Source organism: Podarcis vaucheri (genome assembly GCF_965113315.1).
Source record: "Podarcis vaucheri genome assembly, chromosome: 2".
NCBI classification, from domain to species: Eukaryota; Metazoa; Chordata; class Lepidosauria; order Squamata; family Lacertidae; genus Podarcis; species Podarcis vaucheri.
This window is the reverse complement of record NC_138760.1, coordinates 64,175,424-64,192,914: the sequence shown is the minus strand read 5'-3', so window position 1 is coordinate 64,192,914 and position 17,491 is coordinate 64,175,424. Positions and strand designations below refer to the sequence as shown.

At 43.3% G+C, this 17,491-nt stretch overlaps 1 protein-coding gene across 2 annotated transcripts in view; it reads left to right on the top strand.

Annotated features, from left to right (window-relative positions):
* Nucleotides 1-17,491, top strand: part of TRPC7 (transient receptor potential cation channel subfamily C member 7) — a 108,699-nt gene that overhangs the window by 77,518 nt on the left and 13,690 nt on the right. Inside the window, exons 7-9 of one of the 2 annotated variants that reach the window (XM_082211557.1) lie at nucleotides 1,114-1,378; nucleotides 8,479-8,674; nucleotides 10,169-10,390. In XM_082211557.1, coding sequence (XP_082067683.1) covers nucleotides 1,114-1,378; nucleotides 8,479-8,674; nucleotides 10,169-10,390 — 683 coding nt within the window. The remainder of the gene's footprint in view (nucleotides 1-1,113; nucleotides 1,379-8,478; nucleotides 8,675-10,168; nucleotides 10,391-17,491) is intronic. The other variant, XM_082211558.1, reaches the window with a different exon arrangement.

Genomic DNA, 17,491 nt, shown 5'->3' with positions numbered 1-17,491 from the left:
ACAAATTAAGTTCATAACTAGAGGTACCACTGTAAGCTATAGGGGGAATGTCATCTGCAATGTTTTTTCCATTCTGGTAGCTGATAAAAAGAGCCCATCCTTTCTCTCTGTTTCTAACCTAGTGGCTGATCTGCTGTGCTTTCCCTGTATCCCTGATCTGGTACCGTCCCTACCATTAGGCAGTGTGATGTGATTGATTCATGTGGCAGATGTTGGGAGCAATGGCGGCAGCACCCTGACTGTTCCTCCTGATCTCCACCACTCCTCCCACCTAGTCCTTGGTGATAAGGCAATATATCCCATAGTTCCTCCCCCCCAAAGAAAAACAACCCTTAACCTTCTGCCTCAAGTGTGATGGAGGACACTATCCCATTGTCAGTGTTGGAGTAAGTTTCAGTTGCCAGTAAATCTGTAGAATGGGGTGGGGAGTACCATCTTGTCCTTTGACTCAAACAGCAAGATGTCTTGGGCCAGCCCAGGCTGGCCCTGGTGGTGCACATTTGTCACATCCCTGACTGCCATTGGCATGCCTGCTATAGAGAGTGCTGAGTTAGACAGACTAGTGGTGTGCCTGGGTTAGTGCAAGGCAATATCTTGTGTTCTCATATATACTTTTAGACATCTGCTGCACCTTGATCCTCTGAAATGTGATGCTAGTTAATGATGGTGATGATGATGATGATGCTTTTATTATTTGTACTCGGCCCCTATGATGGGTCACTGCAGCCACTATGGACAACTTCCAACAAAACATAAAAACACAATGAGACATCAAGCATTAAAAACTTCCCTATAGAGGGTGGCCTTCAGAAGTCTTCTAGTTTAATGGTTATTCTTGGGTGTGCCTCTGCTTTGGCCGAAACCCACTATTTTGTTCTAGAATTCTTGCAGATGAACTACTGCAGTAATGAAAGGTAATAGAAGAAACTGGGAGGGTAAAGTGAAGTGGGTAAGAAGGGAAGACCGTAACATCTAGGAAATCCCTAGGAAACCAGCGGTGAAAGAAAGCATACCCTGGGTCTTCCTCCTGCAATGTACAGGTCCTCAGCCACCCCTTGAACCTTAGCTCTGTTCACATTAATAATATATATCACCTCTTGTGTTTCATTTTAGCCAGGAGCAAGTGGCTTCCCTCAGATCCTCAGATCATATCAGAAGGACTATATGCAATTGCAGTGGTACTCAGCTTCTCCCGGATTGCATACATCCTCCCTGCCAATGAAAGTTTTGGTCCTCTCCAGATCTCTTTGGGAAGGACTGTGAAAGACATCTTCAAATTCATGGTTATTTTCATCATGGTGTTTCTCGCCTTCATGATTGGAATGTTCAACCTTTACTCCTACTACCTTGGTGCAAAATATAACCCAGCATTCACGACGTGAGTATCTCTGCAAGACAGTTTGTGATGCAACTGGCTTTCTCTCCAGATTGCCTTTGTATTTTTCTATACAGAACCACAGATTGCATAAAATTCCATGCCAGTTTGATAGAACAAGTGTTGAACTATGCTGTGCAATAATTAGAAGTAGTAAAATAGACTTTATGCAAAAGTGCCACATTTAAGAACTTGAGTACTGTTTAGTTTGGTGGCTGATCAATGCAGATGACACATCATGCCCTTTAATTTAAGCAGTGCTATTTTTCTAGAAAAAATAGGTGCCGGAACTCACCATGAACTCCTTTCTTGTTCTCTTAGAATGGCAGTGGCACCATTATGAGATGTGCCAGAACTGAGTTCTGGTGAGTTCTAGCTGGAAAAAAGCCCTGGCTTTAAGTATGATGCTTAGGAAAGGTTGGATGAAACCACTGATTTGCTATGTTTGCCCCTCTCTTCCCTAAGCCATTTGTCTTCACTTGTCTTCTGTGTTGTTGTTGTTGTTACTCCAACTTTTTCCCTGATGGGACTCAAGACAGCTTACAGATAAAAACATGAACTGCTAAAAACATAAGGAAAAAACTATAATTGAAAAACAATTAAACATTGTTAGGATTAAAACTATATACATATATAAAATTTGGTTTAAACATGCAATTTATTACAGTAAGAACAGCATAGCAGCAGCCCTTTCATTAAAAGCAGCCAGTTCCCAAAAGCCTGTTAGAACAGGGAAATCTTCACCTGCCAGTGGAAGGAGAACAAGGAGATAGCTTTCTCTAGGAAGGAATTTCTCAAGTCTGGGGGCAGCTACTAAAAAGGCCCTCTCCTCCCATGTCCCCACCAAGCATGCCTGTGAGGGTCACAGGATCAAGAGAAGGGCCTGCCCCAAATATCTCAAAACACAGGCAGGTTCATATAAGGGAATACGATCTTTCAGATAGCTTGTACCTAAGCTATGTAGGGTGCTATGCAGCTTTGAGTAGCTGAATCACGAGAATTATCAGCAAACATTCTCTAATATTCTCTTTTCGAACCCCAGACAATCCTGGCAGTTGAGGAATCCTTAGGGACTTTGCAGCTCAATGTTTTCCATATGCTGATGATACCTGGATGCAGTGGCGTAGCGTGGGTTCTCAGCACCCGGGGCAAGGCAAGTAATTTGCGCCCTCTAACCCGTGGATTTTAGCACTCGAGTCTCTTCCGCGCCCCCCCCAGATGTTGCGCCAGGTGCGGCAGGCCCCCCTGCACCCCCCACGCTACGCCACTGCTCCCACCACAAGTCTTCAGGACAGCCATCCGAAGGCTGGCGCGGGGAGAAGGTCTCTCCGCCCCACCGCCAGGCTTCGGAGCAGCCTTCCGAAGGCTGGCGGTGGGGCGGAGAGCCCTCCTCCCGCCGCCAGCCTTTGGAGCATCCTTCCGAAGCCTGGCGGCGGGAGGAGGTCTCTCTGCCCCACCGCCAGGCTTCGGAGGAGGTCCGAGGACAGTGGGGAAGACGCGCTGCGCTTCCCCGCTGTCCCGGAGATTTCCCTATGGACTTTTGTCTTGCGAAGGGCTGGCCAAACGCGCCCCCCCCCCAATGTTGCGCCCGGTGCGGCCGGCACCCCTGGCACCCCCCACGCTACGCCACTGCCTGGATGAGTGTTATCAGTGTATTGAACACATTGTTCTACAACTTTCCTGAGAGCCAACATGTGAAGCAGGAGTGGTCATTAAAAAAAGACTGTTGAAAAAGCCCTAGATTTGAGGCTATTCGGACTTGACCTTTGCTGTTTCCATATTCATTATGCTACCCGATGCTATGTGCTATTTGGGTAGCATCTTAACAATATACATGAATATAAAACTTTGTAGCTCAGTCAAGCAGAATGAATCATCCAGTTTTCAACTGCCTGTATGCCCTTAATTCTGCTCTCAAGTGCACACATCCTTTGACAGATGTTGGAAGTGAAAAATAGTATCTAATCCTGTAATTAAAGGCTGTGGCCTAAAGAAGCTGTACAAGATAGCAGATTTCAGGTTGCAACTGTCAGTATTTCACTTCTTAGTGCTCCAATTCATCATTTTTTAAAAAAAGATAAATGCAATTTACATTTGAATTTATGCTGAATTAAATTCCTTGTCTTTGAGAGATTAAATGTAAAGGAAGGCAGCGGTCACTGTCACATGGCTGCAAGTAATAATCCTATTTTACACATTTCCATTAGTGATGATGCCCATTTTGGAAACAAGGAGAATGAAATTCCCCAGTCTGGAAATCGAAAGTTCATGACAAGCTGGGCACAAGTTGCCTTTGAATTCGAACAGTTTCAAGTGTGCGAGGATCATAATCTCAGAGTGTGCTCAGAAATAATATGACTTGTTTCCCGATTTTATGGGAAAGAATCCATTCTAATGCCCATTCCAAATCACAAGTGGAGGTCTGACTCGTCAACTTGCTTTGCTGTGGTGGCATAAGGTGGAAGGCAGGCTATCTAAAGCAGGGGTCAGCAAACTTTTTCAGCCATGGGCCCGTCCACTGTCCCTCAAACCTTGTGGGGGGCTGGACTATATTTTGAAGGGGGGGAAATGAATGAATTCCTCTGCCCCACAAATAACCAGAGATGCATTTTAAATAAAGGCACACATTCTACTCATGTAAAAACACACTGATTCCTGAACCATCCATGGGCTGGATTTAGAAGGTGATTGGGCCGGATCTGACCCCCGGGCCTTAGTTTGCCTACCCATGGTCTAAAGAGTTAGTGTGGGGTGATCAATGAGGTCGAGGATGGTGGTGGCAAGGTCTAGGGTAAAGTTGGCAGTGTCTAGGGGGTAGAATAGGTGCCAAGGGTGAGCGAAGCAAGCAAAGGGGCAGCCCCTAGTATATAGCTATAGGGAGGAACTAACTTAAAGACCTTGAGCTGCGGGCTAGTCAGTGATGGAGGAAGAGGGGGGTGGGGAGCGCACCGCCCCTGGCACCAAAATCCTGGCAGGGTGCCATCGCGCCGCCCCCCCCCCGCCGCTGGGCACCACACCCCCAGGACGCACTGCGCACCATGCCTGCTCTTCGCCCACCACTGGGGCTAGTTAACTAGCAAGAGATGGTTCTCATGTCAGATTGCTTTTGCACCAAAACATCCCCAATACATCAGCTGAAAGCCTGCACCATTTATTACTCCTGTACATAGAAATGTAGCATGTTTTGGAGAAAGCTTAGATTCCAACAGAGAATGTGTCTCAAATACAGAGACGGGCTCAGTCCCACAATCTTACTACCCACCCCTGCATTCTGGATAGGTACATTAGGCCTACAACACTTAAATTTTTAAGGCAAAAATATTCATCTGGAAAGACACCTTAATGCTTTTTTCAGACAGGAGAGAAATTATGCAGGAGAGATTTACGTAAGTGATGTGTCCTCCTGGAAATAAGCCTCATGCTTACTGAAACAAGGAGAAGTCATCATGCAGCTCAGCTGTCTGTCACATATTTTTTTCCTGCATGGTTTTAATGTCACATATTACTATGTGGTGTTAATTCTTTGTTTGATGAAAGATCGTAATATCCTCTGTTGAGCTTGTGATGTGTAGTAATGGAAAAATCCCATCTCCCTCCGGAGACAGATATATGTAGATGCCAATATAGTAAGGGAGATTGTGTGTATTGCAGCAAGAGGGAAGCAGCCAGCAGGCTTCAGACTCGGCTTGCAGCTTTAATTCACTGGATAAATTTGAATCATTCACTTCACTTCCCACATTCTGCAGTTTATCCTTCTGCAAAGTGGATAAATACCTGTTCAGTACTGAAGAAGGAGGGTATCTGATCACTACCACAGTGCCGAATGTAACAGGTTCGATCCAGACTCAGCCATGCTTAGAACAGACCCACTGAAATCTACAGGACTTAAGTTTGCAAACTCAACTGCCATTGATTTCAGTGGATTTACTCTAAGCATGGCTTGTGGAGCAATCCAAATTTTCTTGCCGCCATGTGGAGCCACCACCACAACAACCACCTGGCCAATCACAGTAGCAGCAACAGAGGGGGAGGCAGGTATTAGTGGATCCCTAGGATGCTAAACAGACCTACTTCCTGCTGAGTCAGAAGGGGAGAAGGTAGTGAGTGGGATCAAAGCTGGGTTGGGTGGGGGAAGGGGAAGTCAATGTGACAAGGTGAAGCCTATAGCAGGGACAGACAAAATCTGAGCCCCTGGCCTGTGTCACTATAGAAAGTAGGCTCCATAAAAACAATAGAAAACCTTGAACTGGATCTCAGGAAGATCAAAAACCAAAGATCCAGCAACCAAAACCCTTCCTTTCTGACATCTAGTAGTTTATGTGGATGACAGCTTTGGGATGGAAGAGCATTTTTAAACTAATAGTTTTTTAATTGACTTTTCCAAAGGGAAACAAAAGCAAATACAGTCAAACAATACAAATAATCCCTAATAAATCAAAATGTTGTGGTCTGTGCACACATGTAAGGGGAAGGAAGGGAAGGAAGGGAAGGAAAGAAAGGACATCTGGTGGTCCAGACCAACCTGACAGTCAAATAAATAGTTTTGTCGAAAGGGAACCAGTCAGAGGGCCTTCTTGGTAGTGGCGCCCACCCTGTGGAACACTCTCCCATCAGATGTCCAAGAGATAAACAACAATCTGACATTTAGAAGACATCTGAAGGCAGCTCTGTTTAGGGACGTTTTTAATGAATGATGTTTTAATGTATTTTTAATCTTTTGTTGGAAGCCGCCCAGAGTGGCTAGGGAAACCCAGCCAGATGGGCGGGGTAGAAATAATAAATTATTATTATATTATTATAAAGAGTCCATGTGTCAGATAATTTCCCATCTTTCTTGTGCTTGAGGTCAACTTCTCATATGCTGCAGTTGTGTCATGTCCTCAGTCTGCTGTCTAACGGGGGTGCTGGTGGTAGACTTCTCCATGTTAACATCCACCTGCCTCACAAAGTGCTACAACTTAAACAATGGGTTTCCCACTACCTCAGACTGCCATTTCAATTATGAAAGGGCAACAAATCATCAGTTGTTTTTTATTCTTATTCTTATTCTTATTCTTATTCTTATATTTTTACTGCCAAGAAGTGGCTGGGGGAAGAGATGTGAGGGCTCTTTATTATTATTATTATTTTACCTCAAGTGCCAAAATAATTTGGCAGGCTTTGGACAGTAAGCACTTTGACATGGGAAGAGGGTGCCATTTTCTGTTCTACCTCATTCAGTTAATATGTATAGGACCATTGTGGTCACAGACTCACAATGCCTGCATAACAATGAGACTTTCAAGGGAAATATGGCAGCATTCCAAAACAGAGGTTAATGCTTAAGTTGTGAGGGAAAATAGCAGTTTTGACACTAATATATTAACATTGCTGGGAGGACCTGAAAAAATAGTGGCACCCTTCCAAATTAAAATAAAAGGTTAATAGAGCGATACTGCTGGGGTCAAGGTTTTTTATTTCAGTTGGCTAAGTGATTTAGATGACAACCTTCAAACATTTATAAAAGGTATTATTACTGGGAAATGTTCTGCTTAATGGAAGAACAGAAGCCATGCCTCAGCTTATATGAGCAACAGTTTTACAGTTCTTTATATGTAGTTTTCAAAACCCTTCAACTGTTAAAAGGAAAAGCAGTGTAAGGATTGTTGGTTTCTGTTTCCCTCACTGAGCAGCTAATGCATGCCACAAGACACTGTTTACATTCCACAGTCAGAGTTACTGTTGGGTTCCCACGGGAATGGGAGACTGGATGTGACGTACACTGGTTTCCTGTTTTTCAGTGTTCTCTCGGTTTCTTTGTGTCGAGAGGAGTTGCTTCTCTGCTCTCACAGAGGCAAGATGTATGTCTGTATGCTCTCAGCATAGCTTGTAAATAAACTTCAGCATGTAGCACATTACCTGCTTATCCTTTCGTTGGGTGACTACGTTCTGCGTGGGCTCAAGATAAGACGGGCCTGTACCAGCTCCAGATGGGCCGGAGCTGGTCAAAATCTCACAAGGATGCAATAATGCTCATTAGTTTAGCTCATTTGCTGTAGAGTAATGCCAAGCAGCAGGTGTGATACTTACCTGTGTATAGGAAAGTATACAAAAGTAAGTATGCGTCTCTCCATTTATCTGGGTAATCAAAAGGCATCATCACAGTTCAAGCAAGCAAAATCACTTGAGGATATGGAACAAGCCCAGTGAGCTGTGTGGTCCAGTGAAAGGTGTGCCATAGTGAGAGTCCAGAAAGTAAGATTGCCCCAGATGGCCACATTTAGGGCCGGGGCCTGAGGATTCTCACCCCTCAATTAGATCTTATCATCTCAGTGATTCAGGAGTCTCCTCAGAACACCATGTGGGGAGAGGGGTGGGCAGATCGTTCATCAGAAATGAATTCCTCACATAGTGTACATGTTTTAAACAAACAAAATAAAATAACAAGAACTGTCCCATGGCTATGCAGCTTGGGTTCTCATGCATAAGGTAAGATGTGAGGGGAGGTGTGTTTAGTTCACATTTAACCACAGAGCCTAGGGCTTGCCGATCAGAAGGTGGGCAATTCGATTCCCTGCAACGGAGTGAGCTCCCGTTGTTCAGTCCTAGCTCCTGCCCACCTAGCAGTTTGAAAGCACATCAAGTGCAAGTAGATAAATAGATACCGCTCCAGCGAGAAGGTAAACAGCATTTTTGTGCACTGCTCCGGTTCACCAGAAGTGGCTTAGTCATGTTGGCCACATGACCCGGAAGCTGTGGACAAATGCTGGCTCCCTCGGCCTATAGAGCGAGATGAGCGCCACAACCCCAGAGTCATCTGCAACTGGACCTAACAATCAGGGGTACCTTCACCTTTTAACCAGTGATCCATGGAGGATTTAGTGGATTGCCAATAGAAATATTGAAACCCTGTATGGATTCATAGTCCAGATCCAGACTAAAATTGGAAATAGGAAAATCAGCCAATGTAAGGGTGTGATATTGTTCGTCAGTGCTCTTAGCCTCTTAGTACATCATGTATCTTTATCACCTCAGAGGATATTGCCTAGTTGTACATGCAGCTCCTGTGATCACATGGAGACAAGGTATCTATGGAGGACTAAAGACTCTTTTTTTGTCTTTAGGGTAGAAGAAAGTTTTAAAACCTTATTCTGGTCCATATTTGGTTTGTCTGAAGTAATATCAGTGGTGCTGAAGTACGACCACAAGTTTATTGAGAACATTGGATATGTGCTCTATGGAGTTTATAACGTCACCATGGTGGTTGTGCTCCTCAACATGTTAATAGCCATGATCAACAATTCCTATCAGGAAATTGAGGTAAGGTACATCAAATGTGATGATGTAGCAAATTTAATTGGTGACTATATATTATGAAAAGGAAGATCATCTCTTTTTCTCACTTGGTCATTTATTTTATTTTTATTTATTAAATTTCTATCCCACTCTTTCTCCCAAAGGAGCCCAGTTCCATCACTGTGGCCTTTGCTCTCTCTAAGGGCAAAATGCATCTCTACCCAGTGGGTTTCCTCTATTTAATTTGCAAATGATTTCAAGATCCCTTGAGGAAACATTTCTGTGTACAGTATTTCTAATCTGGGTTTGGATGATGGGGCACAATATGGCTAAACCTGCCCCCAGCCTACTAACCATAAAATAGGATGGTTGTTTGCTGCTACCTCTTTGTAATGTAGTTATATCTGAATTCCTGTGAAACACAACATTACACCAGAAGAGAGGTTTTAAAAAGCTCAGGAAGCATACTGCATTTATCATGGTGCAGGTTTAAGAATGGACTGTCAGCAGGTGCCACATTCTCTTACTGACGCTGATAGCTTTTTGGTTTTCACTCAGCAAACAAACAATAATTAATCTGGAGATCCGAAGGTACAAGTGGAAAAACAGAAGAAAGATGCCATTTAGATCAAAACAGGCAGTGCTCACCTTGAATTGCCCTCCCACAATTGTTATTTGTGTCTTGGCTCCTTTGAGAGTCATGTAGCAGTGAATTTTTTAAACTGAGAAATGAACTTGTTTGCACATCCTACATCTGAAAAAGAACCACATTATAGGAATAAGGCCATATCAAGAAAGAAAGAAAAGGCCTGATTATAATCCTACCAGAAGGGATGAGAAGTGCTATGTGAGAATTAGTAGTGGATCAAATGCCAAAGAATTGGATATTTCTGTAGTGCATTTGATTCATGGCTAATTGCAAAAGGAAGTTATAAGCAGCATTTCTGCAGACGGTTGACTTCAGGACAAAACATTTTGGCACCTGTGCAAGATCAAAATCGAAAGAGCACTTTTTAAAGCATCTTTTCAAGACTGTTCTAGTAACAATGAGCTTACCTATCCAGGAGCCTGTGTGTTCTGTTTAAAGTTTGGGAAAGGTCTGGGTTGCAAGCCAGACTTTAATTTACAGGGATGAGAAGCAACCATTTCTTCTTTATCCCAGAATTCCTAGGTGTATGACCTGACATCTGTAGTTCCTGGGAGGGACTAATTCAGCTTGCAATTTCCATCTGGGACTGAGTCTATAAACAACCTCATGCCTCCAAGATAAGCCTAGGTTTTGTACATCCCACCCTCCCTTATTTATTTAAAAGCATGTACAGACTGCTTAGTATTTCTTTTTTAATCTTGTCTGAGGAAGACATCTGGAGAATCAAAAGCTTGCTGCACTTTTGTGACAGTTTGGTTGGTCCCAACAAATGTATTGCCCATCTGTGGAATGATATACACTGAGTTGTCTTCTGAAATGGTAACATTGCCATCTTTTAAAAAGCAACCCTCGTTTTGTTCCTTTTGCAGGAGGATGCAGATGTGGAATGGAAGTTTGCACGTGCCAAGCTTTGGCTTTCATATTTTGACGAGGGAAGGACTCTACCTGCTCCTTTTAACCTAGTGCCAAGCCCTAAGTCGTTTTATTATCTCATAATGAGAATTAAAATGTGCCTCATAAAACTCTGCAAATCCAAGGCCAAAAACTGTGAAAATGATCTCGAGATGGGCATGCTGAATTCCAAGCTAAGGGTATGTCCTTTTATTTCTAACAAAAGTTGTGGGTAGGGGATTGTTCATTCATCCCTTCATTTAATCATTTTGTTTAAACCAGTGTTCTTCAACCTTGAGTACCCAGATGTTGCTGGATGACAGCTCTCATTGTCATCAGATAGCTTAGCCAATGGTCATGTTTGATAGAAGTCCACCAAGAACTGAAGCTGAAGAACACTCCTTTAAAAATGTGGCAGCCAGCCTTTATGGAAATGTGTCACAATATGAGAGAGCGTCACTCTAGTGCAGATGTTTTTGGCCTAGAACTCCCATGATCCCTAGCTTGCAGGACCAGTGGTCGGGGATGATGGGAATTGTAGTCTCAAAACAGCTGGAGGGCTGAGTTTGAGGAAGCCTGCTCTAGCGACTGCTAAAGCTAAAATACATCCACAGTCTCCCTGTGCATTGGTGTGGCTTGTGTTTGCTCTGCAGAGTCTTAGAAAAAGCAATAGTGCAGCAAGGAGAACAGGCAGCAAAGGTGAAGGACCCCTGTATGGTTAGGTCCAGTCAAAGGCGGCTATGGGGTGTGGCACACATCTCGCTTCAGGCCGAGGGAGCCGGCGTTTGTCCACAGACAGCTTTCCTGGTCATGTGGCTGCACTGTGCTATAGCCAGATGCATCAGCTGCTATTCAAGAATGTTATCCTATTGCTGGTTCTTTGTCCAGAGTTTATGAAGCTGGGGGTGGAGTAGAGTGTGTGTGGGGGGGGTAGAGACAAAACTTCCAACTGGTGCTTGAACAAGAGAATTTTATTACAATGATGTGACCCCCGCATCTCAATGTATAGCTTTTCTCAGCAGCAAAATAATCATGGCACTCCCCCCCCCCAAAAAAAAATTAGACTGCAGGTGTTCACTCAGACCATGACTTTCAAAACCTCATAGGCTTTGAACCTGCACAGCCTTCCCCAGGGGTTCGATGAAGAAAACTTGCAAATAATTACAGTAATATCAGTTACATAGAAACTGCTCTTTTTAGTGATGAATTAGCTCCTTCTGGCTTAATTTGGAACTGGCCTTGGCAAACTGAGCTATTTTCCAAAAGAAAGTCAGTTCTCTCTCCACACCCTGCTGACCAATTCCAAATTCAAAAACCCTCTCAGACTGATGTCACTGAGAATGCAGCAAGGTTTCCAGTTGTGTCTCTCAATCCATTCCACAACCTCCATGAAACCTTGAGTCCTGCTCCGCTGCGCCTTCCTTTTTCCAGAACGTTCCTAACAGAGGCAGCCAAGTCTGTTTCTATAGATGGGTGCTTGTCTTTCCTGCTCTTTTGTTTCCTCCATCCATCCTGTGCATTGAATGCTTCTATAGCAGTGTCCCAGGTGCAAAAAAAAAAAAAAATCCGAGGGAATGTAGCTCTCTAAGCCATCTAAATCTTTTTATTTATTTTATTTTATTTTATTTTATTTTATTTTATTTTATTATTAATTGACATCCAAGGATATCATAAAGGTAAAGGTAAAGGTACCCCTGCCCGTACGGGCCAGTCTTGACAGACTCTGGGGTTGTGCGCCCATCTCACTCAAGAGGCCGGGGGCCAGCACAATCTTAAATACACGTACAAAGAAAAGGTAACACTAATAATAATAACAACCTTAAATAATTATACCGTTAAATATTGATTTAAACTTGTACTTATACGTGCTCTTTTCTTATACTTTCTAACTAAACAAAAATAAACCAAAGTAAAATCCAATAAACTAAACTAAGTCAAAATACACTTCCAGTCATTTCCCGATGTAAGTTACATTTACAACATTGAATGTACTTATACTTCTTACCTTACTCTTAATATATTTTCTAATACTTTCTTGTAAAATATTGTACCATTTCTCCCAATTTAATAATGTTTAATTTACACAAGGGTCATTCAAACGTTGCCATAGAAGTTATGTCGTTATTATATTTTTGTAGGTATTTCTTGAACATATCCCATTTTTGCGTGAATGATTGTTTTGTATTTCCCCTTAATCTATTTGTCAAATGAGCCATTTCTCCATAGTCTAGTAACTTATTCTTCCATTCCCTTACTGTTGGTACTTTTCCCACTTTCCACTTTGATGAAATTAATAACCAGGCAGTGGCTGTCGACTAAGCCATCTAAATCAACAGTATGGGCTGTGGTATCCTGGATAACTATGATTTCCAAACTATCTGGTTCCTGAGATGTTGCTGAAATATTTTAGGCTATAGGTGCTGGGGCCTGGGGCCCTCCAGAGGCTTTTGGACTCCAGCTCCCATCAGCCCCAGTCAGCATGACAAATAGTCAGGGGTGATGGGAGTTGTAGTTGAGCAACAACAGGAGGACCACAGGTTTCCTGCTCCTGTTCTAGGGTATGAAGCGAGCAACTTTGGATAAGCCTCCCTCTGAACACAGCAGTTGTATCTGAAGGGTGTCCTTCATAGAATCATAGAATCATAGAATCATAGAGTTGGAAGAGACCACAAGGGCCATCGAGTCCAACCCCCTGCCAAGCAGGAAACACCATCAGAGCACTCCTGACATATGGTTGTCAAGCCTCTGCTTAAAGACCTCCAAAGTAGGAGACTCCACCACACTCCTTGGCAGCAAATTCCACTGTCGAACAGCTCTTACTGTCAGGAAGTTCTTCCTAATGTTTAGGTGGAATCTTCTTTCTTGTAGTTTGGATCCATTGCTCCGTGTCCGCTTCTCTGGAGCAGCAGAAAACAACCTTTCTCCCTCCTCTATGTGACATCCTTTTATATATTTGAACATGGCTATCATATCACCCCTTAACCTCCTCTTCTGCAGGCTAAACATGCCCAGCTCCCTTAGCCGTTCCTCATAAGGCATCGTTTCCAGGCCTTTGACCATTTTGGTTGCCCTCCTCTGGACACGTTCCAGTTTGTCAGTGTCCCTCTTGAATTGTGGTGCCCAGAACTGGACACAGTACTCCAGGTGTGGTCTGACCAGAGCAGAATACAGTGGCACTATTACTTCTCTTGATCTAGATGCTATACTCCTATTGATGCAGCCCAGAATTGCATTGGCTTTTTTAGCTGCCGCGTCACACTGTTGGCTCATGTCAAGTTTGTGGTCAACCAAGACTCCTAGATCCTTTTCACATGTACTGCTCTCAAGCCAGGTGTCACCCATCTTGTATTTGTGCCTCTCATTTTTTTTGCCCAAGTGCAATACTTTACATTTCTCCCTGTTAAAATTCATCTTGTTTGTTTTTGCCCAGTTCTCTAATCTGTCAAGGTCGTTTTGAAGTGTGATCCTGTCCTCTGGGGTGTTAGCCACCCCTCCCAGTTTGGTGTCATCTGCAAATTTGATCAGGATGCCCTTGAGTCCATCATCCAAGTCGTTGATAAAGATGTTGAATAAGACCGGGCCCAAGACAGAACCCTGTGGCACCCCACTAGTCACTCTTCTCCAGGATGAAGAGGAACCATTGATGAGCACCCTTTGGGTTCGGTCAGTCAGCCAGTTACAAATCCACTGAGTGGTAGCATAGTCAAGACCGCATTTTACCAGCTTCTTTACAAGAATATCATGGGGCACCTTGTCAAATGCCTTGCTGAAATCAAGGTAGGCTACATCCACTGCGTTCCCTTCATCTACCAGGCTTGTAATTCTGTCAAAAAACGAGATCAGGTTAGTCTGACATGACTTATTTTTCAGAAATCCATGCTGACTATTGGTGATCACAGCATTCCTTTCTAGGTGCTCACAGACTGTTTGCTTAATGATCTGCTCCAGAATCTTCCCTGCTATTGATGTCAGACTGACTGGGCGGTAATTATTTGGGTCCTCTCTTTCCCCCTTTTTGAAAATAGGGACAACATTTGCCCTCCTCCAGTCTGCCGGGACTTCGCCTGTTCTCCAGGAATTCTCAAAGATGACTGCCAGTGGTTCTGAGATCACATCTGCCAGTTCTTTTAATACTCTTGGATGCAGTTCATCTGGCCCTGGAGACTTGAATACATCTAAACTAGCCAAATATTCTTGTACTATCTCCTTAGTTATTCTGGGCTGTGTTTCCTTTGCTGAATCATTTGCTCCAAATTCTTCAGGTCGGGCATTGTCTTCTTTATCGGAGAAGACTGAGGCAAAGAAGGCATTGAGGAGTTCAGCCCTTTCTGTGTCCCCTGTTTGCATTTCACCATCTTCTCCTCTGAGTGACCCCACAGTTTCTTTGTTCTTCCTTTTGCTACGAACATACCCATAGAAGCCTTTTTTGTTGCTTTTAACCTCTCTAGCAAGCCTGAGTTCATTCTGTGCTTTAGCTTTTCTGACTTTGTGTCTACACGTGCTGGCTATTTGTTTGAATTCCTCTTTGGTGGTTTCCCCCCTTTTCCATTTTTTGTACACATCCTTTTTTAATCTTAATTCAGTTAAAAGTTCTTTAGATAGCCACCCTGGCTTCTTTAGGCACCTTCCATGTTTCCGTCTCATTGGTATTGCCTGTCGTTGTGCTTTTACTATCTCCCTCTTAACAAACTCCCAGCCATCATGAACTCCCTTTCCTTTAAGTATTGCTGTCCATGGGATCTCACCCAGCACTTCCCTAAGTTTTATGAAGTCGGCTTTCTTAAAGTCAAGAAATTGAGTCCTAGTATGCTTGGCTGCTCCTTTCCGCTGTATAGTAAACTTCAGAAGAGCATGATCACTCGCGCCTAATGATCCTTCCACATCTACCCCACTAACCAGGTCATCAACATTGGTTAGGACCAGATCTAAAATGGCTGTTCCTCTTGTTGCTTCTCCCACTTTCTGGACAATGAAGTTGTCTGCAAGGCCAGTGAGGAATCTGTTTGACCTTATGCTCTTGGCTGAGTTTGACGTCCAACAAATATCCGGGTAATTGAAGTCCCCCATTACTACTATCTCCCTTCCTTTTGCATGCTTGGCCATCTGTTCCAGGAAGGCATCATCTATGTCCTCCGTTTGGCTTGGGGATCTATAGTAAACTCCCACAATGAGGTCTCTGTTATTCTTCTCTCCCTTAATTTTGACCCAAATGCTCTCACTTTGGCTTTGAGGTTCTAAATCTTGGATCTCTTCACAGGTATACACATCCCTGACATATAACGCCACTCCTCCTCCTTTCTTGTCTGGTCTGTTTCTCTGAAATAGATTGTATCCCCCCATTATTCACCCTTATCAACTGAAAAGATCATCTGGAGGGGTGAGAAACACAACCATATCCACTGTAGTGTTGTTGTTTTGAAGTTTTATTACAACAGTAGGTTCCTTAATAAAGCTTCGGGAACCACTATGTATGGGAAAGGAACTAGGAAGAGAAATTTGGATACACACCAAAGAATATGTGACATCTCAACCAAGTAAGCAGCAGAGCATCTCAAGCTCCATTGTACAAAAAGAACAAAATATGGTAGGGATAGATTACCATTTCTGTAATGTTCTGTTTCTGATGCATGAGGAGAACGCTGCATATTTAAAGAGCTTTATAGATCCTTCAGAGCATAATCAGCTGAAAAAGTGGCTTCAAAGGATTTTCAAGCTCCTTTCCAAGGCCATACAATCAGCGGAAACAGTGATTTTTCCAAGTGTGTTTCAGAGAACTGAATTCCTCAGTGAGAAAATCAATAATGAAGGGCAAGCTTCCTTGAAAGTCAGCTCAACCCCCCCCCCCCACACACTACTGATTTCCTCCTGTGTTGCAGAGCCATAGGGACCGTTGGATATATTCTGGGAAATCCCCCACCCGTATCACCGAGTGGCCCAATAGAATTGTTGCTAGCAGTTTGTGGGAAATAACTAGGCATCCTACACATGCCCCAGAACCCTCTGCATCTACAGGCAGGGACTGTTGTTGGAAGTAAATTCATAAACCTCATAATTTCTGTTCTGAAATAAGTGGTTGCACTTTGTCCCTGCTCCACTACACTACTGGTTGTACTGGGCATATATATATATATATATATATATAGAGAGAGAGAGAGAGAGAGAGAGAGAGAGAATTTTTCACTAGGTGTTTCATGAAGCAGAAAGCCCCAACTATTTAGCATTCTGGGCTGTTAAGCAGCAATCTGTCTAACGAAGGAAAGGTCAGCAGCCAGCCAGCAGCATAATAATGCACACTGGGTGGGAAGGAAAAAACAGATGAGAGGACATAATCAAATACCTTATTTAGTTCTGGTAGAACTGAAAAGGAATTTGCAGCAGGTCAGCAGAAGGTGGTGGAGCAGAACACCTGAATGTGCAAATCTCCAGGGTAGTTATGGGATGGAACAAGAGGGATCCTTTCATTCCTAGGTGCAGCCAACTGTGATACCAATTCTGGAATAACCCTTTGCTTTATGAATTTCACCCATCTGTAAAGTACCTTATGTAATCTACTTAAACCTCCATCTTAATATACATCCTTGAAGTAAAGAAAAGTCACAAAGGCAGAGAGAAAATGGGTTTTTCTCTTTTTCAATTTCACTTCATCCCATTATCTACAATAAATCACCACCATCAAAAAAGGGAGATGCACCAGTTTGATGAGGATAGAGTACTGTCAGCACATAACTCCTGTGCTTAAAAGCTTGCACTGGCTGCCCATATGTTCCTGGGCCAGGTCCAAGGTTCTCATATTAATTTAGAAAGCCCTTAACAACTTGTGTCCAGGATCTCCCAAGGGCCACCTGTTCCCTTATATCCCAGCCCAATCACAGAGATCTTCAGGTCCAAGCCTGTGGAACTCCTGCCTGACTGAGATTTGACAGGCATCCGCTTTCCTGAATTTCAAGCACACAACAAATAATTTCTTATTACACCGGGCATTTTAAAGTAGTGTTTTGTTTCCTGGATGAATTTTACTTGTTCTTATTCTTTGTATACCGCTTAGAAATTCTCAATATTAAGCAGCATATAAATACCCAAAATAATAAACAAACCAACACCAGCCCAGAAACTTTGTAACAACAGTTGTCTTTTGTGGGGCCTAGGGGCTGATGCTGATGAAACACATTATTTCTCTGGAAGTATGGCCCCACAGCCGCTTACTGAGCATGTTTCTCCTTCACACAATTCATATGCGAAGGGGGGCAGTGTGGGTAGGTAAGGATTTAAGATTTCAATTGTACAAGGCCACACTGAGTAGG